The sequence below is a fragment of the Parasteatoda tepidariorum genome, chromosome 6 (assembly GCF_043381705.1).
Source record: "Parasteatoda tepidariorum isolate YZ-2023 chromosome 6, CAS_Ptep_4.0, whole genome shotgun sequence".
Taxonomy (NCBI): Eukaryota; Metazoa; Arthropoda; class Arachnida; order Araneae; family Theridiidae; genus Parasteatoda; species Parasteatoda tepidariorum.
This window is the reverse complement of record NC_092209.1, coordinates 53716126-53740490: the sequence shown is the minus strand read 5'-3', so window position 1 is coordinate 53740490 and position 24365 is coordinate 53716126. Positions and strand designations below refer to the sequence as shown.

The 24365-nt window shown below is 27.8% G+C and overlaps 2 protein-coding genes across 4 annotated transcripts in view; one reads left to right on the top strand and one right to left on the bottom strand.

Moving 5' to 3' along the window:
* Positions 1-6947, top strand: part of LOC107444083 (Rabaptin-5-associated exchange factor for Rab5) — a gene marked incomplete in the record, with an annotated part of 19436 nt that extends 12489 nt beyond the window's left edge. For both annotated transcript variants that reach the window (XM_071182372.1, XM_071182373.1), the window contains 2 exon segments: positions 1510-1749; positions 5737-6947. In XM_071182372.1, the coding sequence (XP_071038473.1) occupies positions 1510-1749; positions 5737-6387 (891 nt within the window).
* A 6565-nt stretch (positions 6948-13512) lies between these two features.
* LOC107444082 (homeodomain-interacting protein kinase 2) overlaps positions 13513-24365 on the bottom strand; it is a 96981-nt gene continuing 86128 nt past the window's right edge. For both annotated transcript variants that reach the window (XM_016058156.3, XM_016058155.3), the window contains exons 16-26: positions 23679-23773; positions 23504-23569; positions 23181-23357; positions 21293-21558; positions 20369-20563; positions 19948-20082; positions 19742-19860; positions 18076-18244; positions 17384-17669; positions 16325-16467; positions 13513-15495 (exon numbers count right to left, since the gene is read on the bottom strand). In XM_016058156.3, coding sequence (XP_015913642.1) covers positions 15111-15495; positions 16325-16467; positions 17384-17669; positions 18076-18244; positions 19742-19860; positions 19948-20082; positions 20369-20563; positions 21293-21558; positions 23181-23357; positions 23504-23569; positions 23679-23773 — 2036 coding nt within the window. In that variant the 3' untranslated portion in view covers positions 13513-15110. The remainder of the gene's footprint in view (positions 15496-16324; positions 16468-17383; positions 17670-18075; positions 18245-19741; positions 19861-19947; positions 20083-20368; positions 20564-21292; positions 21559-23180; positions 23358-23503; positions 23570-23678; positions 23774-24365) is intronic.

Genomic DNA, 24365 nt, shown 5'->3' with positions numbered 1-24365 from the left:
TTTCCGGAGGGTGGAATTCATTGACACAATCCACCATCCAAAATTGTTGGAAGAAAGCTTCTTTCTTTGAGGATAAAAGCAACGGAAACGCAGAAACTGAGCTTACTGAAATCACTGATGAAGAAGAAAAATGTGTGGCAGGCTTAAATTCGATTGTCAGTGATTTCCAAAGATCATCTAATACATCATTTCTATTTAACGCAGATGAATTTTTAAATTTAGATAATGATGTGTTGGTTTTCAGTGGTGCAAGTGATGAAGAGATTTTAGCAGAAGTTATCCCGGGTGATCAAAGTGATGAGGAAGAAGCAGCTGACTGTTCTCAAAACAGGACTCAAATTTCACCCGAGAATGCCATATTGCTAATTAACACTTTGCAAGATTTTGTTGCAACATTACCAAATGTAACTGATGTTCATTTGAATTCATTAGATGGACTGAAATCTATGTGCATGGAAATGGCAATTGCTTCCAAAAATAAGCAAACAAAACTAACCGATTATTTTTCTAAATAATTTCTGTTTTGATTCATAAAATTGTAAGTAAATTTTTCTTGTGTGCTGTTTCATAATTCTAAGTAAAATTTTCATTTGGAGCCTATAAAAGAAGTTTAATTTATCATTAGTTTTAAACGTATACTTTTAAATTTCAAACCTGTCTATAACGATAACCTGCCTATAACAATATTTTATTTAGGTCCCTACAGTATCGTTATAGACAGGTTTTACTGTATACAGATTACAATTTTGTTTTACTGTTTGTTACTTCTTTACAAACCTTGTAAGTTTTCCAATTTAACTTAAATGACTATAATTTTTTAACCATTTCTTACTCTATATGTACAGATTACAATTTTGTTTTGCTTGGACTTTTGTTGCAATCATTTATTTAATAAAGTTTCATGTGATTTTTAAAATTTTTGTTGACCAAAGCTTGCTATTAATAGGATGTTTTAAATTACTTTCAAATTGTGGAAACAGTTTTTTATTGACAATTTTTTTTTTATCTTTCGAATTTAAAATTGAATGGCAGTAAATATCACACAGCAGGCTTTGCTTTAAAAAATTGTTGCCTTTTTTTATATTGAGGTTAAAACATGTTTTTGCTTGACTATTTCACACAATCTGCATAATATTTATTTGTTTTTTATTGTCCATTTTTATTTCTAAAAAGGAATAGCAAACTACTATATAACTTAGATTCTTTACGCTAAGTTCTTTATTTTTTTGAAATCATAATTTTAATTAAAAATTTTTTAACAGTGCATAATGTTTTTACATCATTTTTACAAAGATTCTAAAATTTTGCATTAAAGACACTTGTAGAATACCCTGTATAGCTATGTATCATTATGTGTTTTAGTGTCAGAGAAAAAGCAATTCAGAATAGCTCAAGCAATAGATAATAAATTTTTGTGAGAATTTTGAATGAATTATTGATACTGTAACTTATTTCTGCACGGAGAAATAATTATTTATAGCTGAACTTATATCTTCCCTTTAATTTCAGTGTTGTGCTGTGGAATTTATTGACCAACTTACTGCAGAATCATTGAATATTAGTGAAGACGAGTTTAATCGTTATATGTCAGGTGAAATGCCTTTAACTAACTTTGAACCTGATGTCACTGCATCAGAAGGGCTTCGTCTCATGACCCAAAACTTCAACTCTCTTAGTGCAATACAAGATAAAACTAATCAAGTTATGGAAGATCTGCTTGTTTTGAAAAATGATCTTAATAACTTTGAGGTGAGATTTTTATCTTATTTTCATAATTATAATCTATATTATTAAAGCAATTTTTTTTAAATGCAAAATGAACCCATGTTCTTGTTTTAGCATCTTAACAATTTCATTTTGACCATGGAAACGATTGGTTTTATGTATAAATCAATTCTCAGTAACGTAAATTCACCTAACAAACAAAGCATTAAGAACTGATGTGAATTAAGTGTTCAATTTAAACTTTAAAATGAAAAATTTATTTACTAACGTGAAACATTTAAAATTATATGGTTAATTTTTTATTCTAGTGTGCTTGTTTGAAATTAAATTAATAGCACATTTGGAAATCTTCTAAGAAATTGTATTTCTATATTTAAAATCCAATCTTAGGACCTTTCTGATTAGACTTATTTTTTTATAATTCCATCTGGAGTTTTTTGAAGCATCAATAAAAAAATTAATAATGATAATGAAAAAAACAGCAGTTATGATTTGTTCAAATTATAGAAATACTTTTATTTTCTTCTAAATTTGCAGTTTAAGCATTATATTATCAATTTGATAATCAAGTTCTTTCCAACATGGGAAGATCAATGATCTCGAACAATTTTATCGATTAGATTTATTTTTTCATAATTCCCTCTGGAGTTTCTTAAAGCATCAGTAAAAAAAATTAATATTGATAACTAAAAAACAGCAGATGTGATTTGTTCAAAATATAGAAATACTTTTCTTTTCTTCTAAATTTGCAGTTTAAGCATTATTTTATCAATTTGATAATCAAGTTCTTTCCAACATGACAAGATCAATGATATCGAACAATTTTATCTCACTCATTGTTTCCAATCATTTAGATACTATCTACAAGGTAAAAAAAAACTCATTGTGTGTTATATGACCCAAATATTCATCTATTAAACACTATTAAATTTATATGAGAAAATGCTAAAATGTTGCTTTATATTATACTAAGTTTTTTTTTTGCTATATATATATATTTTATTATTATTTTCTACTTCAGTCTTTTGAAATCCTGACGAAAATTATGAATCAGCCTTTATTTTCTCATGATATTAATCAAGTTAAGGAAATTAAAATTTATACTAACTACAAATAAATAGAACAGATTTTTAATTTAGACAAATGAAATTACGGTTATGGATTCTGGTTTTGAAGGTCCGGTTCAAAGATGTATTGTGATTGAAATCAAACTACAAAGTTGATTAAAGCAAAGGTATTACCTTGTTATTTCTCTTGAGAAGCCTTTACCCTCACCATCTTGGATATTAGATTAATGTTTAATTTTGTGTTTTCTTTATATTTTTTTGTACTTAACTTTTGATGATATAAAATTATTAGATAGCAAAATACCTTTCAAAAAAGGTGGTAAAAAATGAGGGTTGTTTTATAAGATTAAGAGACATAACACTTGATAATTTTTATTCTATAAATGTTTCCTCGAAACAATAAAATGACACAATTTGTGGTTTTGAGTAAAAAATTTAAAACAACATGTTTTTAATTTTTTTACAGTTTTAATTTTTTTTTTTTTTTAAACTTTTGATGATATAATATTTGACAGCATAATACCTTTAAAAAAAAAGGTCGAAAATTAAGGGTTGTTTTATTAAATTAGGAAACGCGACTTGATAATTTTTATTCTATGAATTTTTTCTCAAAACTTTAAAGCAATAAAATGATGCAACTTGTGGTTTTGAGTAAACAAATTAAAATTACATGTTTCTAATATTTTGAAATCTAATTTTTTTACAGTTTAAACTAACTAAAATCGGTTAGGAAGATGGTAAAAAAAAATTGTAACGTTAATTGTATGAAAACAAAGAAACTTATCAAAACTCTAAAAACAGCTAACTGTGTACTATTTAGATAGATATTGGAAATTGAGATATCAAAAACTGTTAATTGTAGGATTGTAATAGCATAATTTTGTCTGAAAAATCAATAGAGTATCTAAAATAGGTCATGCTTTATATCTCGCATTGTTATAGGGTGATGGCCTAGTTGTTGCTGTCGGCTATTAAGGCAGAGGGGGTGCGATAGTTTTTGTTTTCCAGTGGTGCCATCTATGGCCAAGAATTCAACTTCTGTCACACCCATACGTTAATAGGGCGGACCCATTCCTTCATCCACAGATCATAATTTTGACCTGAACCAGAGAATAATCAATCTCCAATTCAGTACCCCCAGAGGTATTGAAATCAATACCTCTGGGAACATGGAGGGCTTTGTGACCCGACAAATTTAACGTGCACCATTCACTATTTTATACATAGAGAGTGTTCGACCACTGGATTCGGACTCCCGTTCTCACAAACGATAATCCAGCGCCCTGCCAACCAGGCTATCCCGGCCGATGGTGGCCTTGTATTTTACATGTATCAAAAGATACTTTCAAACTCAATAAAATATTGTATCCATCATCAGTTTATTTGTGAAAAAAAATAAAGAGGATTAAAAGCATTTTTAGAATTTTCTCACCTTGTTTCCACCCCTTCGACAGTCGAGTTTGGGAGAGAAAGGGCCTTTTAAAATGCTAATAAGATTGATTGTTTGGATTACATGTTTAGCAATCAGTTGGGTAAATCCAACTAATTACTTTCTTGATGTATTGTCTATAGAAATATAGACGAAAATGAATTTTAATCTGACAATAAGTTACACTATTCAGTTAAAACTCATTAAGTTTAATATTATACAAAATCTTTATGCCTGTAATTTAGAAGTTCCAAATACATTGCAGTAAAATATTGTATTTGATTTTTTTTAATGAAAATATTACATAATCAAGGATCAAATATATATTTAATTTCAATAATAGTTCCCCTAACACTTTCATTTTGTTTTTCCCTATTTATTATCAGATTATCTTATAGCTTTTTTTTAAAAAAAAACTGTAATTTATTTCAGGTTAAATATTTAACCATGATAAAGGAAATAAGAGCGATGCTCTAGATTCTAATGGCACTAGGAAAATTTGGCTTCTTTGTGAAACTCTTTTCTTTTCTGTTTAAAAACTATTGACTAAAACTCATTGTGAACAGTTCCGTTTATCACATATATATTTATTTAAAGTTCCTGTTGTAAAATATTTATAACTGATGTTAAACTATATGTTTTGATACATAGTAGAATATGTATTCTAAAGTTGTACAATTTTAGATATGTATGAGATGTGTTAACCTATTAAAAATTTATTTATCAAATTTTTGTGTTATTATAATTTGTGAAAACACACATCCTTTGGTATGCCAAATCAATTAGTGTTCTTTATTTTATCTAATATTGTGATAGTTCACTGTTCGATTTGCTTAACAGCAATAGTTAGTTTCGGTTATCAATATGGTGCTATTTTATATATTTAAGGAGGTGTTGTGATTTGCTTATTTTTGCTGACATGGGGAAATGAAGAGTATGATCAATGCTTATGCACGACTCTAAAATCCATTTATTTTAAATTTTTTTGTAGCTAAAAATTTGGAAGAATTTCAGTTTTCAAATGGAAGTTAAATTTGAAAAAAGTTTCTTTATTACTTGGAAAAGTTAATTAAAACTTCCAAAAATGAACTAAAATATTCTGCATTTTTTATTTGAATTTATTTCTAAAACTAGATTACTATAGTAAAATTCATAGTTAAGGCAGAAAACAAGGAGGCTGTGATTTTCTTACATAAACAGGAGTGTTACAACCTTCTAACGTTAGCATAGGGGAAACGTTACTAACATTAGCAAAACTGGAATAGTAAGAACTTCCTTACTTAAACATGGGGGATAGTTAGGACCTCCTTACGTAAACATGGATGGAATTTTTAATTTTTGCTGACGTGGGGATAGGGGGAATCTAAAATTGCCAAACGTTCTTAGGTGACTTTTACTCGCCCCTATCTAGTGGTAAACTACTATATACTGTGCATTTGTCAGTAAAAAATTTAAATACTTGTATGATACATCTATCAGTTACAAGCACTAACTATTTAATTACGTTTCATGCAGGAAACAATTCGAAAATGTAAATCTACACCACCGTTGATAATCAACCCTACACCCTATACAGTTCCTTCAAACGTAGACATGAGCCTCATACCTGAAGTTCTTCGAAGTCGCGTCGTGCGAGCTCCTCTAGAAGCAGTTCTCGTCGACATTGATTCCCAAAGTGAGTTGTTTCATTCTTCAATGCCAGAAGAGGCAACATCTCTCGTAGATACATCCGAACCCAAAGAAACTGACAAAACTCCAGACTCTTCACTAAATAACGATACCAAATTAGCTTTTTCTCCAGCTGTTGATTTATCCACTTTTATACAACCTTTACAAGTTGTACTACCTTCAGCTACAATCGAAACATCCTCGTTATCTTCCCACAGCTTAATCTCGAATGTTCCACAGTTTGTTAATATACAGGATGTTGAGTATCCTACAGACGTTTTTCCAGAAAACAAACCCGAAGACTCTGTTGTTGAATTTGGACCTTTTGAGAGCTGTGATACAGCCGAAGCTGATGATAATGTGGATATCCACATGTCCACCGTAGACCCTATGTCTCCTAACTCTAGTTTTATGGAACAAAATTGGCAGCTCCCTCCTCCTCTTCAACCTGTTGTTGTTCGGAATGTTAGTGTAGAATCAAATGATAAAAAAGTCTGATTTTATGTAACTAGAATATATTATTCAAGTTAATGTATTTCAAATACTATTCATTTGTATAAAAAATCAGTTTTTAAAGTTGTGTATGTGATATATTTTAAACTATTCTTATAACTATTTTGCATTTTAAAAGTATTGGTGGTATAAAAATATACTAACTATGTGATTCAATGTATGGCAGTTTTTATTCATATATTTTTCATTATGAACCAATTACTTGTTTTTTTTATCTTTTGGTTGCATTTAAACTTATTTTCCTTTACAATATAGACTTTTATTGAATATAACCTGCTTTATTGAGTATCCCGTTTTCAAAAATCAAAGATAATTATAAATTAGTAGAAAATAATTTTCTTTTCAGTTATGAAAAACATGTTGCAAATGCCGAGGAATATTTGTTGTAACACGCAATTTTAATGTCAATGGAATTATGCAGATTAAATCAATTACTTTAACAACACTGAATAAGAAGTTATTGTTAACAGGAATGCTGTTCATTTCTGAATTAAATTGTTTCATCACTCTTAGTTTTTTCAAATAAAAAAGTTTTCAAATTTAAAGTTGAGTTGTGTGTCAATAAAACACCTATAAAATTTCAAGAAATTTTGTGAAAAAATGTAAAGTAATGGTTGGAGATTTTAGAAAAATTATTATATCCTTTCAACTGAAAAAGAAATATTTTCTTCCGTTATAACCATTAACAAGAACCATAACCAGAAACAAGAAAATAAATAAATTAATTAAAGCAGCTAACATCTGAAAAAGGAGGGAAAAAAAATTCTTGCTTGTCAAAAAACTATAATCTCTTTTTATATACCTCTAAAAAGTTTTTTAAAATATAACTGATTGCATTTTCATAGCATTTTTTAAAATTTCTACCCTACCTTTTCTCTCAGGACCATATAAATTGAAATGTTTTAAAAAAAACTGTAAAAGTTATATAATATTTAAATATATATGCGAGTGGAGTGAAAATGGATAGTGGGGTAAAACCAGGTACCCTGATTTTGGTGATGCTAGGCTCTGTTTTCTAGAGAACTAACTCTTTAATAGTCAAAGACTTACCATATTGGCGTGTTGTTGATTACTTTGTAGATAAGATTTTTACTGTGTCAACTCTCTAATGTTCTCTTGTTTTTAAACTATCCTTATAAATTGGTCATTACAGTTATAAAAATTATTTCTAGTCCAGAATTTACGAAAGATTCGTACTCTAACAAATAAGGATTCAGCCCAATAAGTAGTATTGTTCTGTTTCAATAACCTCTGTCCGTGGGGTAAAACAGTACTACCCACTCCAGCGCTCAACCCTCTTTTGATGTGTTGGCTCCACGAAAGCTGTAGTGTAGCAGAGGAAGATAACCACATTCAAAGTTGAAAGATTTTACGGACCCATCCTCCTAGAACAAAAAGCCTTATTTTCATATATTCTGTAGAATATTTTAAGACCCTTTATACAAAATAGTAGTTTTTATATAGATATAAAAAAATTCTCTGCCATTTTCTTTTTTTGAAAACAAACAAACACTAGCACTATATTTTTTGTAAAGAATTATGGTCGAGCCCTAAGTAGTCCCAATCCCCCAGACAATTGTCTCTTCCCCCCCCCCCCCGTANCCCCCCCCCCCCGAGTACAGCCTTGACTACATCATATGTAAAGTAAATAATGCAATTACATCTTATACAATCTTAAGTAAATAATGCAATTACATGCATTATTTACTTAAATTTTCATATAAAACAGAAATGTCTGCTACTTTTTCATTGAAACTCTCATATTCCTAAATATGCAATAGAGTTAACTTAGTGCCCGGGTATAGACTTTTTCTAGAAGAAAAAAAATTTATAAAAAAAGTAGTACATATAACATTTCAAGAATGTTATATTTAATACAACTGAACAATGAATATTTTGGTTAAATCAGATGCTTCCTAGGTCAAATAGTTTAGTTCCAACAGGCTTACAAACCTTAGCTGCCCCATCCTCCCCTATAAATGTATAGAAAATATAATATGCGTTTTTTTTTACATTGCGTCATAATTCTAAATATTTGTCTCTTGTTAATTCCAGACCACATGTTATTTTACTTCTACTAAGGGTCATAAATAAATATAAAATATCCAATTCCTTCCTGGTAATCATAAGTAAATCAGGTACTGTGTAACAGACAAATTAAGATAGTTAAATTTTCCTTTTCCATCACACGTTTTTGTCAGTAAAAATCTTAGCAACAAATGTTTGACAAGCAAAATAGTGTTGCTTTTCCTAACACTAGTTGTTAGAAACAAGTAATACATGACACTGTAACCAATCTCCAGCCCTTCTTCAGGACATGCCCCATCTATGTAATGACTTTTTTTACACAATAAGATTAAAAGATCTCGTATACATATATTCACACATATATAAATACATATATGCATAGTAAATCCAGTTTAAAAACTTTTACCGTTTGCATAGTTCTTTGGTTCCTATTTCTACACACAATACTAAACTCGCCCTTTTATGAATATTTCTTTCAAAACATAGAAAATCATCAGAAAAAAATTACAAGTCTTAAGAAATGAAACAGATAGTGATAAAAAAAATTACTAAATTCTTGGAAAGAGTTTTAGGCGATTGCGTGTTTTAACATTAACTTTTTTTCAGAAAAATATGCGTCATGGAAAGATAGGAAAACTATAAGATTAGCTAGGTGTTGGTAGGAGTTATGCGAAACATTAAATAGGTTTTCTTTTTAAAAAATTTGAATTTTCTTTTCTTTACAACGTCTAAAGGAAGAACATAGTGTACATACTTACTTTATTAATATTATCATTTATTTGTTCAAGATTTCATAGCTTAACGACCTGTTTGGCAATCATTTAGTTTAAGTAAATACAAAAGTAAAATGTAGACAATAAAACTAGTGAAAGAAATTTTTGAGAATTTATTTAACAAATTGCCTATTATTTCATTGTTTGCTTTACAAAATTTACACTAATCAAGAACAATATAGAATTAGGTACACTGGATTCAATTTGTTATTTTCCTCTATAACTGGTAGACCACTATTACCTATAAAAATGTGCACAACATTTGAAGCATGTATCTCATCATTTAGGCAGAGAAAAATGTGTGAGAAAATACATCACATACCTAATATCGCCATCACCTGCAATTACAATAGCTATATTTCAAACACACAATATAATGATGTAAAATTTTGAAATTTTTTTTCTTCATTTTTTTAAATTTTTATTTTATTTTCATGTTTATATAAGTCAAGATAAATGAAAATAATACTCTGAAAATAAGAAATATATAAACACATTTTTATACTAAATATTCTATACTGAAGAGTGATAAACCATTTAAACCTAGAATAAGGGGGATTTTTATTCCGATACAATAAATTATAAATGGGAGAAGAAATTACATACATGTTTGTTTATGAGATACTAAATTAAAAAGGGTTTTCATAAAGCTTGCCAAAAAATAAAAATAAAACACTCTTTTAAACATGTTTTTCCCCCTTTAGTCAATACTAAAAGTATATTTTGGCACAGAAAAATTACAGCAAATTAAGTTAAATATAGTTAGTTACATATAAATGGAATGATTTCATTTCATATAAACTGTAACATAGTATTAATAATAAAAAGCTGAAGAGTTATTTTAATTTAAAAAAAAATAAAATACCGGATATTCATACAACTTCACAACACTCCACCAATCAAGCCATGATTAAATTGTATTGAAACCTCGATATAATTTCATAAATTGAGGATATACATAAAAGAATCGTAGTTTACAGGAACTAAATAAAGCAAATATATTTAATTTCATTTAACATCAATAATTTATATATGAATTCATCAATAAATATACGAATATAAATAAGGCATGAAATACTACAGGACAAAAGATGAAATTCTATACAAGAGCAATGAAATAAAAAAATATTAAGATGAAGTTTTTTTTTTTAAAAAAATATAGGGTCTTCAATTAATAACCTGCTACCAAAAGCATAATGGTTGTATTTAAAGAATCAGTCAAAGTTCTTGATTTGCTTTTCTTTCTTTTTTTAGAATCATTCCTTTTAAAATTATTTTATTTGGATAATAAAAATCTAATATATTATACACATTCACCCTTCAATTAAAACTAATTAATATAGTTAATAAATTCAGAGTAATTAAATATTAATTGATATAAAATCGAAAATTTCAACCTCAGAAAACCAAAAAATCTTTTAACACTTTCTATTAAAAATTTTAATCAAAATTGAAAATAGGTTTCTTGCTATTTCAATGTTTTAACATTACTATTTCTCTCACAAAATATTTTTCAAAAAAAGCATAAACCATGTAGCAAAAAAGACAATTGAAGACCCTCTTAAAATATAAATAACCTAAAAGCTGAAATACATAGGTGAAACCATATATATGGTTAAATACATGATTAAACATACAACTAGAAATCTAGTATAGAGGTGAATAGGTTGTGTTGTGAGACTAGTTTAGTTAAATCAAATACTACATTCTTTGAAACATATAAAAATGCAACTAAATAGTGACGAATAAAATATATTTTATGTTTCAATAAAAAGAATATCCTACAACTAAACATACATAACAAGAGTATTACAGAAAGAATAATAAGATTAAAGAATACAAAGCCATTAATATGTATTCTACAATAGAAAGAGAACTATTAGAACAAATAAAATCAATAACTAATTTATACAACTTGCATAGTTATTCTTAATATACTATTTTCTTACAAAAAAGTCAGACAATCATTAAAATTCTTCATATAATCATTAAAAATTGTCAAGAAAAAAACACTATTAAAGCTTTTGAGTAAGCTTACATATGTAAGAATAGATGGATAAAATAAAAAAAATAAAAAAAAAACAATCTCAAACTTTAATTTCGAAAATAAGAAAGTAAATAATTCTTCATATTATTTACAGCACAAAAATATTTTTTAATATTTTAGATGAATTTTTTAAAATACATAAGGATTAGTTAGTTGTATATATGAATAACTTGAAGGCTACAAAATTAATAATCTTTTTTTTAAAAGTATTTTTATAAACAATAAAACACCATTTATATGTTTTCTGTTATATAAATCATTATTTCTGTTCAATTTAATGTAAAATAACTTTAGTTATAATTCACACAACTTCCATTATTCTCCATTATTATTTCTTTTACAAAATTATTTTAATTAAAAAAAAAAAATTTTTTTTTTTAAATCTGATTAATAGCAAGGTTAGCACATTACAGAAAGAGGTCAGATAAAGAAAATTACATGCTTTATCTAAGCTGAGATAACAAAAGAATTCTGATAAGCAAGTTATTAATTTCAGAAAAAAAAAACAATATTTACAAGATCTGTGTATTAATGATTTCTAATTGCAATTTACAATATAGAAAAATTAAAATGTAATAACTACTAAATTAAACAAAGAAAGCAATTAATGTCTTTAAAATGATAATATCGCAACAGATACATTTCGTTTCTAAGTTAAAAATACCTTAAAAAGGTAACTTTTCTTAAAAGTTTCCAGTTCTCATCTTTAAATTTTTGATAAGATGAAAACATATAATTAGTATTTTACTGTATTTGCCAGTTTCTTATGTCTTTACTATTAAGCCCCAGATATCTTTTTCTATAATTAAAGAAAGTAATTCTAATAATAATGATGGTATTTGAAACAATATATTTCCCATCTTAACCATTTTCATTGCTGCAGTCAAAAATAAATACATATTTTCCATATGATATATAGCTGATTCATTTCATTAACAATTATTTTATTGACAGTTATTTTCGTATTCATTTGCATAGTATTGTAAAAATTAGCATACAAATTTATGCAATTCATATAAAAATTGAAATAATAAAGAACTAGAGTATATTACTATCAAAATATTTTGCATAGTTTGAAATATCCTTACATACATTGAATTCTACAAGCAGTTCAATTTCAATCAACTTATAAAATATTTCCAAATATCTCAGGAATATATTCAGCAATCCATGCATGAATTAAGCACTTGTGTATGAGCAATCACATTATTTGCAAACTTTATCCAAAGGATCATCACAAAGTCTTTTAAACAAGAATTACATTTTTTGAGAAATGAAGTCCATTTTGGATTACAACTAAGACCATTTCTTGGACGACAAAGAATAAGTAACACTTGAAGATCAAACACTTTATTTATTTATTAATTTGAATTTTATCTAAATTTTTATTGAAGTATGCATTTTCTGTTTCTTTTATGAAAAAAAATAAGACTCCTTTTGTACTCTAGAACATAAAACATGCTATTTCCAACTTAACAAATTTAGATTGAGGAATCTTAAAAAATTTCCAATTCCTTGGCTTAGGCAACAACAAAGCATAAAAATAAAGTATTATCCCATAAACTTAAAACTTTTTTGAAGAACAAGATTTTTTTTTGAGGTGCTAGTCATTTTTAAGTGGTCTCGGAAAAGCGGATCACCCATGATTTAGACACTGTAGGTTCCAAAGTATTTTAATATGTGATTAAAATGGTAAAATTGAATGGTTTTAGCTAAGATAGATTGAATTTCATCTTCATAACATAATAAAAAAAAGTGTTCCTGACAATTTTTATTGATACATATAAAGGGATATGCAAAGATACATTTTAATGTTTTGAAATCAGAGAACAATTTTGTCTATTTACCTAAATTTTTACCAAACTAGTTTGAAATAGACATTTGGTAAAAACATTAAAAACAAATAAACAACAATTGAGTACACTAAATATGGTGAACATTAAATTTAAAAAACTATAAGTTTTTTCTTACATTATATTAAAGGTAGTCTGCGCAACGAGTGATAAAAATATTCCGCACTTTAAGTTAAAAAATTTAATTTTTAAAAATTATTTAAATAAAAAGATTAAATGTGGTTTATGCATATAAGAGACAACTGTAATTACAATTTTATATTATACCAGCGATTCATTTGAAAGCTTAGCTCAATAATTCAAATCAATGTATTTCTTATTGATACTGCAAGAACAAAAAAAAATACCCTTTAACTGCTAAACATGAAACCAAAACCACATGAACATGTAACCACAGAAAAAAAAAAAATTTGCAGTTTTGAAGAATTTATATCATTACAATAATTTCAAAAAACATAAAATAATTTTCACATATGATTGCTTAACTTTAAAATCCATTAGTCTAGAAAATTACAGCATAATTGGAGGGTAACACTTACGATTCTGAACTTACTAAGTTACAAAGTAGGCTGTCATTACCAACACTTATAAGTTTTTCTTTGAGTATTAAAAGAATTGCTTGTGAAATGCTAGAAGTTAATTTTTTATAGATTTAATAAGGCACCAGCTCATACACAAGATTAATACTGCGATGGAAAGAAAGGTCATAAATTTCGATGAGTAGACTATGTCAGTGGTATGAAAATATTTCAGAAATTAATTCATTACTTGAATGTATTTTAAAATTGCATAAGAGGAGATCTATAAAGAATTTTTGAACAGTTAACCATAGAACAATAAAGTTCTTTGAACACATGAAACTATCACATTTAAGGAAATTCTCGAAGTAACATAGAAATTTTTCTTCAATTCAGTGGTCGAATATATAAATAATTACACAAATAAATATTAATGAGAATTTATTTACATATTTATATAATAAAAACCTTGCTACAAAAATAATTTAGCATTTAAATCAAATAATGCATGAATGGAAAAAGAAGATGTAAGTACAAAAACTATTTTAGTAAATATTGAAACTTAAAACAGTTATTATTAAAACAGTTAATTATTTTTCGTGTTTTTTTTTAATCGAATTATCACTGCATTTATATATAAGAGATATTTTAAGGAAATGACCAAGTATTAGCAAAAAAGCTATGATTATACATTTGTAAATATTAGAGAATTTAAGAGATTGCAGATTTTTTATTCTATAATCCCTTTAAAAGAATTTATAACTTAACCAACTATTTCAGACACGATTTTTATTCTACTTTTTTTCCTTCTGTGTACCTTAATTGATATTTCAAATATAATTCCTTGAAACATTTTTAATTTATAATTCCTATTTCAATTTTTATTACCATTATTTTACATTTTAAAATATTTTCAAAGCTCCCGTTCCCAAAGCAATTATACAATCCTCATTAACTACTTTTGATTTTACAGTTATTAAATCGTGCATTAGATTATCTGTCATAATGCAGTCATAATTCAGATATATTGATTTTTTTAAAACATAAAACTTGAGAAAGTGATTATAGTACAAACCACACCCTACAGTTTTCAAAATACCTTCTCCGAAATACAACATTGAAGGCAACAACATCAAAGGTCAAATGTTATCATCAACAACAAAAAAAAAATGTCCCTCCTGAGATGTAGGACTAGCTTTTTTCCTTTGCAACCAATCTAAAGCTGCGTCAAAAAGTGTTTTTTTTTCGTTAAAAAAAAAGCTGTTGTCAATGCTTAGCAGATACTCGGCAGATCTGCTTACAAGAAGAGACAGCTACAGCAAAAGTAACCTTTAAATTTACACCACACATTTCTAAAATACCATTGACATATTCAAAGCGATTTAGCTATAAAAAAGATTTTACTCTAAGTTTCACACACTTTTCTCAATGCAATTCAGCATGCATTGAATCACACATTCACCAATATAAGGTCACAGTAATACTGAACTCAGCAATATATGTGGAACTGGGATTTGATTGGGCTTCCGTCATTCATGCTGTAGGTGTAGAGGGCAGAGGCGGGTTGTGTGGAGCTTGATGGGAAAGATACCAGAGGAACTGCAGACGAGGGTAGCATGGTTGAGGACGCTCCAACAGTTGCTGGTTGCATGTGGGCAGGTAGTGGATGACTACTGGATCCTGTATATGGAATTGCAGCAGCAATTGCCGTTCTGCTAGTGTGGTGGTGGGCAGGCGGAGGAACCGGCAGCTGAGAAGGGGCAAACGAGGCAGAAGCTGTATGTTCAGTGGCGGTCAGGATATATTTTTGAGAAGGAGTGGAGATATAAGTTGGTTGTGATAGATTTGAAGATACAGCTGGTCTTGAAAGATCCCTGAAAATTAGATCAGAATTTAGGAAGAGACCAAAAATATGAAATATAGTACAACGCTGATTATCTGGTGCAACGGTATTTACTGGATTAACCGGATGTGTTTTTCCTACCTTCTTCAATAACAAAAAATCGCAAAAATGCTTTTTTATTTTTGGAACATCTAAAGGGGGTTAAAAAATGGCTTCTTTTGTCTCTCAGTGACCTTCAAAAAAACATGACGTTCTTCCTACTCAGTTCCAATGTGAGTGGTAAATGAGTTTCTAATAAGGGTACAGATTAATAATAAAATTTTAAAAAATTCAGAAATCTTAGATAAATAAATAAATGACAGAAAAAACTCTATAATAAAAGGAAATGTTAATTCTAAAAAAATACTTCAACGACATCAATAGTATGTTTCAAATTAAAATAATATAGATGGATTGACTTAAAACCACTGTCTAAAAGTAAAAACAAATTAAGATTTATTGGTTTGAAAATAATAATAAAATTCTAACAAAATATTTTACTTACATGAATTCAAAATAAAAAAACGAACGTAAAAAACAAACCAAAGAAATTTTCACTTGAATATGACATTTTTAAAATTATTTGTTAATATAATACGCGCTTTTGAAACATTGTTAGACCTACTTTTACTTATTTATTTAAAATAATAAAGTTGTATTGACTAATAGTCGAACTCTATACAGAATAAACGTAAAAATAAATGTTAGTTTTGTATTATTTATTAATTATTAATATTTTCTTACTTTTTATTTATTTTCTTAAAAACAAAACAGACTTAAGCTTTATTAGTTTAAATATAATAATTTGTTAATTTACTTACCTATACATGTCTGTTTGACTAGAAGCCAAATAAAGTGACTGGCTGATATGTGGCACAGGTGAGGCTTGAAGAGAGGAGCGTGTCGAAATTAGCAGGTCATTCACATTTATTCGAGGTTGGTGTCCAAATATTATACCTAAATTCTGAAAAGATATTTCTTTTATTAATAAAAATTTAAAAATAAAAAAATGAAAAGAAAAAATTAATTTACAGAGCTTCTTTACTGATTAATTTATCGTGTTTATAAAGAATTTTTAAATTTCAATTTTCAAAAATATTTTTACTAAATTTATAAAATAATAATTTGCAATCGTTTGGAACTGATATTTTTGTAAATTTTTTTAAAAATTAAATTTAATGTGGCTATAAAACTATGCAACCCTTCCTTTTTTAATGTTTTAACGACTTTTTCATTGTCGATTCTCACGCTGGGTAAGAGGTGCACAACCTTTTATGACGAAAGGCGGCAAAAAAAAAATTAGGCTTTTGGGGGGCTACAATGAGTTTAGTTTTTATATCAAATATTATTTAACTTAATTATTCTTAAGTGTAATCAGAGCAATATCAATTTCTCTCAAAAATTAAAAGGTAAAGTATATGCATGGAATTTTTTAATTAAAAAACATTCAAACTTTTGCACACTTTGTCTTCTTAAACAAACGATAATATTATTAAAACAAGCTTTCAACTTAGTAGAAATTTTAATTTTATAAAATTTATTCAGTAAAATTAAATACTAACATATTTAATTTTTATATAAATCCTTGAGCTGTTGGAAATTTTTTTTTTAATGAAAGTAAAAATGCCGAAACATTTAAATATTTTGGCACCCTCTTGAATCAAGTGCTTTTATCTTTTTGAATTTTAACATTAAAATATTTTTAAAAAATGTATTGAAATTAGTTTAAAAAAAATAAATAATTTTAGTTGGAAAGTTAGGGAACTGCAAATGAACCATTTAAGAGTTTTTCCCCCACAGTTTAAAAACTTTCTATACACTTCAACCTTGAGGCTTCTTAAAAGTTAAAGTCTTCATTAATTTTGAGCAATAAGACTTACTCTATCAGTACCAAACACGGGGCTCTTCAGACGACGGTCTTGAGACTTTGAATGACTTCCGTAACAACTTGGCGCTCCCATAGAAACATTTGTAAGAGCAACAGGAGTTGCTTGGGTCTGAACACCAGATAACGAGGCATGAGCATGTGCAGATGTGAGATCGTCTTCAGTGATTATCTCCTGCTTGGTATGAACTATCTGCCCATTACTCAACTGACATTGAGAGCTATAAAGATTTGGAACTTGAGACAATAGTTTCCTCCTGTGACTCGTGTTTCCTCTCGAACTATACAAATTAATAATAAAAGATTGTCAGTGTGAAAGATTATAACAGAAAGATTATAACAGCAATTTATAAAAATTAGCCCATTTTGCACTAACAATGTTTCATAAATTTAGTTTTCCTCAAAAAACATGTTATTTGAATATAAATTACCTGTATACATCTTTTTGTGGTTCTGGTTTTATTGGAACAGCAATTTATAAAAATTAACCCATTTCGCACTAACAATATTTTATAAATTTAGTTTTTCTCAAAAAACATGTTATTTGAATATAAATTACCTGTATACATCTTTTTGTGGTTCAGATTTTATTGGAACAACAATTTATAAAAATTAGTCCATTTCGCACTAACAATGTTCCATAAATTTAGTTTTTCTCAAAAAACATGTTATTTGAATATAAATTACCTGTATAAATCTTTTTGTGGTTCTGGTTTTATAGGTCTTGAGGACATGACCACTTGAGAATACTTGTTGGGGCTGTTTTGGTCATCTGAATCTGAGTCAACAGTGAAAACTTTGGGGTGACTTTTGTTATAATCTGCTGGTTCAGTAAAATATTTGATGTTGCAGTAACCTGTAACAAAATAAAAATAAATTTCTTTCCGAAACGAAAAATAAAACTAAAGAATTGTAAACTGACTGCCAATACAAAGGATTAAAAGTTGCATAGAAAAAATGATACCATGAAGTTCAACTCATAAAATTTTTTTATTGCCTTTCCATGCAACAAAATGACCCTTTAAAACATGACAGCTTTTTATTATTAAATAAGCCTTTATAACAACAGAGCTACTTTTCTCTAAATCAATCTTCATATAGATCAGCCATGAATATTTCAAAAAACCTAAACATATCTGTTTGGATTGGAAAAATTGTAATGGGAATTGAAAACTCATAACAGAAATTGAGAAACTCTAGAGGTAGAGGTAAAGAGGATTTTTTGAGCCCCCTAAATAATTTAAATAGACGCAATGCCTTAAAAGCAAAATAAATATTTTCAGCAAAACACTATCCACCCCATTCAAAGTGAATATCAATTCAAAAAGTGATCTATGTTTAAGAAATTTTTAATTTTCTAAACTTAAAAATTAACAGTTTCAATTTTTAAAAAAAAAGGATCTGTAGATATAACATCCAATTGAAAAAAAATAAGATTTTTCAATCTTCAAGATGTGAATGCTATTAAATAAGATAATGCTATTAAATAAGAATTATTTTTCATTACATGTTGCCTAAGTCAAATTATTACTAGCATGCTCCATAACATAAAATATTTAATAGGAAATCTTGATGTTAATGTTCAAACATCATGTAACTGTGCAAACAGACCATCTTTGAAAAATATTATACAACTGTTTTCACATGGTTTCATGATGCAGTAATAAAAATGCACCAGATTGTGGACATTTTCCTTACCTTATGAATAATTCAGTTTTTGAGCCATTTATTCGAGAAAAAGCTGTCAAGTTTCAACAAGCTCTTGGTAGTGAAAACTTTCAAGCAAGTTAATGGGTTATTAAAAGAACGTTATGCTATCATTGACAAACGAATTTGAGCTGAAGCTAGCTTTGTAGATTTCAAAATGCAAATAACTGCTAAAAAGCCGAAATAATTGAGGTCATTAAATCAAATGATACTTCTGATATTTTTAACTAAAAAAAAATTTTTTTTTTTTACATTTTGCTCACAGGACACTGTCATTTGAAAAGGATAAGAGTGATTAGGTGGAAAAAATTCCAAACAATGTGTAACACATTTGTTCTGCTGCAATATATTGAGAACTCGAAAAAAAGTCCTAATTGGCAAGTCTGGAAAGATTTGTTAATTTCAATACTACTTAATGGGCCTTAACAAATTCTTTTATTCTAATATTGAAAGTAAATTAGTACAATATTTCTTTTCAGAGACTCTAATCTCATAACGTTATTCTCTACTAGTTCAAAAATCGTAATATTAGTATATCAAACTTTTTCGTTTGCAGTGTCATTTCTCTACTTTACAAGAAAGTGTTATTGGGGAATTAAGACTGTAGAACCATTTTTATTAGTAGAAAAACTGGAAATTTACTAACCTTGATTGTCCGGTGTTAGAGGTATAACACTGTCACATGTAGTAGCAACAATTGTGTTAACACTTTGTCCTAGATGACTTTTAATAGGTTTCTTATCAACAGGAAGTTTGTGTTTATTTCTAAAAATAAAAAAATAAAACATCAATGTTTACAAAAAAAAGTTTGAAGAAAATTTCATAACGTACAAATAAAGAAAATTTACTTACACAACTACTGCTTCAGTTTCATCTTCTGAATCGGAACTTATAGTAATAACACTAACTGCTGGACTTGGAGTATCACAAATAACTATAGTAGGCTTTGGAACCTCCCTTTCAGGTACTATGTTAATTTGCTTTGAACTATAGAACAAATAATAAATTTGAGAATTAGTTCATTAAAAATGGAAAAAACTATTGCATAATAATCTTCTGTTTCTGAAGTGATACGATTCATTTATATTTTTAATGTTTATTACTCAAATGTATATAAAAAAAACACTAATTTACAAAAATAATTATTAAGATTTAGTAAACTTTTTAGTAACATTCATACATTTTACTTTTATACAATTAATATTTTTGATTTTTTTCTTACACGGATTTTCCAAACAGGATTTACAAAAAACAGTTTAAAATAACTACTTACCTAGCTTTAAATGTAGGTTTAGAGTTATGGGATGTCCAATGTATAGTTTGATTAGGTAATGTTTTTGACTGATTACTAGAAGCCATAAACATATTTGATGAAGTGTTCAAACTAGAATGCTCCCATTTTGGGCTATTACTCTCTTTCATCCGTTTCCTAGCAGGAGATAAGTGATGGGAAATCTCTCTCTCTTTACTAATTTAACAAGAAAAGAAAGAAAATTATTAAATATCAATTATTACAAAAGGCAAAATGTTACATAGGTTATTATATGTTTTAAAAGTGTTGCAAAAAAATTTAGGAGAGGTAAGATCTATCATAAGATGTAAAAAAACGTGTAACAATCCATGACTGAAACCATAATTGAACATTGTTGGGTGGTGCACTATGTCCCACAACTGTAATATTACTTTACATTTAATAATATTCAGGCAGTGCTGCACAGTTGCTGTTTATCAGATCTACTTTCATCTGATTCATGGAGAGTTTATCTCTATGAAAGTTCTCTAAGCTATCATATATCACAAGAAGCCAATGAATTCTGCAATGGATTTCATGGCAAATTTCATCTGTGTTGCTGCTGTCATGAAACAAAAACCTTTCAGTGTGACATTGAGCCAGGCAATCAATGTTTCATAGTATCAGGGTGGTATGTTTCTGATGGTACAAACTTCGAACATCTGTTATATATAACATTAGGTACTATATTCAGTTCTGGCTAATCAATTCCCTGACTAAGTAATATTTTTTAATTAATATCTTGATAAAGCAAAATAAAAATTTAATTAAAAACATTTAAACTTATATTTAATTCCAAACTTAAATTATTTTAATTAAAAAAATGCAAGTGGGATATTTTTTGCCATTAATTTAAAAAAAATCAAATTGAACCAAGAGAAGTTGTAAAAATCAAATAATACATACCTGACTTTCACTTGTTTTTTGGATGATGACGACTGTAAACTTAGACTAGAAGTAGAACTCTTATTTAACAGTCTATGAGAGGACATAGACTGTTGCACATGCCGATGTTGCTGGCTTGTAGCTGCCGCTGCAAACTGAGCAGGAGCTGACATCAATGTCCAAGGTTGAGTTAAATTGGTAGGAGGGCCTGCTCCTTGTTGTGGTAACAACGAATTCAGCTGACCATTATCTCTTAGGTGGTTGTAAACAGCAGTTTCATGCACCTCCTAATATAAAATAAATAAAAATTAAATATATTAAGCAGCAATTAAATTCCTCAACCAGAAATAACCCTTTAAATTAAATTTTTTTCATCCTGTAAAAGCTTATGTTCAGCTAAACATACGAAATTATATCTTTTGACACATATTTCTTTTTTACTGTCAATAGAAATTAAGCATACAAGAATTTACAGTCTCTTTTCTTGAAAACTGTTGTTGAAACGAACTTTTGATGATATAGTATCATTCAACAATATTACATATTTAAAAAGGGGAAATAAAAGTGTCGGGGAATTTCGATCACTATCCTTGCACTTCCTTAACTTGAAAGAAGTACAATGATTCTGGCACTAAGTGAGGGGTTGATGAGTAAGACAGGGTGACCACCTTTTACAGCTTGCGTTAGCTTTTCAACATAGATAAGAAAGCTAGAAATAGAAATTCCTTTTCACCTCAAAAATTGCAACCAATGGATCAAAGAATAATAAGGAGTTTTAAAGTGAACTATGGAAAACAGTTGGTACGCAAACTTGTAGATGCCATCAATGAAAAATGTTCTCTTTGAAAAATAAATGTGTTGGACGTTATCAGAATGACTGTTATGTCTGGAGAAATGTGTCTCTAAAAACTATCAGAAATAGTTTTAAAAAGGCTGGTTTTAAGAATACCTGTGAAGTTGATGAACAAGAGGTTAAAGGCATCTGTAAAGAAGAAGAAACTGTAGAAGCTGGAAATACTGCGCCAGATTTGTTACAATGAAATGTAATAAAATCTGGATTCAATGTTGACATTAATTTTGAACACTTTTTTACAAGTGGACAATTGCCTGGTAACATGCGAAACATTGACAGATCCGGAAATCATAGATAGTGCCAAAGGAATATCAGATGAAGAAGCTGAAGATCATATTGATGAACCAAAAGTAAGTGCAAAAGAAGTAGAAAAAGCTGTAGAACTCTGACAAACTATTTGTGAATCCCAGGAAATGTTGGCTATGAGGGCTCTTTCTAATTTCAAAAGAATAATCGAAACAAAGAAATCTTTGAAAAATTATTTTCAGTGTTAAAAGTATGTTACAATTTTTTTTATATAACTAGATGTATGTTTAATTTACAGAAATGTAAATATTTTTCTATGAAAAACAATTAAAGCACTTTTAATAGAATATCTTTCCTTTTTTAATATTATCTTTTTAAAATTAATCTTCTAGACTGTACTTTCTTCACAAAAACTTTATGCTTTATGAAGAATATATATATATATATATATATGTAATAACGGTGGAACCANATATACATAAATATATATATATTCATATATATATATACATATATATATATATATACATACATATATATATATATACATATATATATATATACATATATATACATACATACATACATACATACATACATACATACACATACACACACACATACATACATACATACATACATACAAAGTAGACTGAAGTAAGCATATTAGAAGAAAATAAAATTTTCAAAGTCAAGGGCATAAACAATGGGTTGAAAAAATTACATAAGAATACTATACATAAACACCGTACATAACTCTCTATTTAAAAGTGTAAAAGGATATGTTATTTAATAAATTGAAGAACTTACAACTGGAATAAGTGAAGGTTGTTCAGGTAGCAATGCTGTTCTTTCAAGTACCAGTTGTCGTCCCCATGTCTCGGGTTCAGGAATTACAGGTTGCTGGAATGTTCTTGTTGCAGGAATTTGTTGCCATGAATTAACAAACATTTGACGATTGCCAGTCCAATCGGGTTGAACAGCATTCTATTTGAATATGCAATATTACAACACAATATTTACATGATCAAATGGACAAAAGAAATAAAAAAATATCAAATAAAATTTAAAATGAATTCTATTAAGAAGGGGTTTGCACATTAATTTCAATGAAAGATAAAAATGATACATACCGTGAAAAGCATGGGGCGTCCATTTTGCTCAACAACTGATACAGGCACAATTTGATGAGCTCCAACCTTAAAATTAAATTTCTAATGAATTTTATGAACATAAAGTATAAATCAAAACATATGCACTCAGACCAATTCTATAACAATGAATAATTTGGAGAATCTCAAAACGTACCTGAGTTAATAATGACTGCTGAAGCTGAAGTGCAGGAGGTTGTGCAGCTTGTGCAGCAACAACTGGAACTACATGCTTAGCAGGAGAATTTAAAGCTGTTAAAAAAAAGACAGTTAAATTTATTTAACAATAACACATTTGAAAAAGTACAAAATAAATTACATTGATTATTAAATGCTGACACTTCAATTTTAAAAATCAGCTTTCTAAGGGCATTGTGATAGCTAAAATATTATTATCATTTTGCCCATTTAAGATGTTACTAAAATTAAGTGTTTGATTAAAAAAATTAAATAGTAAGAATAAAATACAACTGTCCCTAATTAGTCATAAATAAATATATTTAACAGAATGTTTAAAAAAGACAAAATAAAATTGTATAATTACATAAAAAAATATTAATTAATTAAAAATAATAATTATACAAAAATACTTATACAAAAAATTATTTAAAAAAAATAACTAGAGGAGCAAAGGTTTGCACAATTAAACAATTCTACATAATTAATGAAACATGTGATGTGAACTTTAAAAAATATAATAATATATAATATATAATAATATACTGTAAATGTAAAATTTTGTATAACTGTATACTATAAAGCAAATTTTGATGTTTAAAATTTTGAATTAAAATGGGCACTACAAATTATAAAAACAATGCAGACAAAAAAAATTCAAAAAATA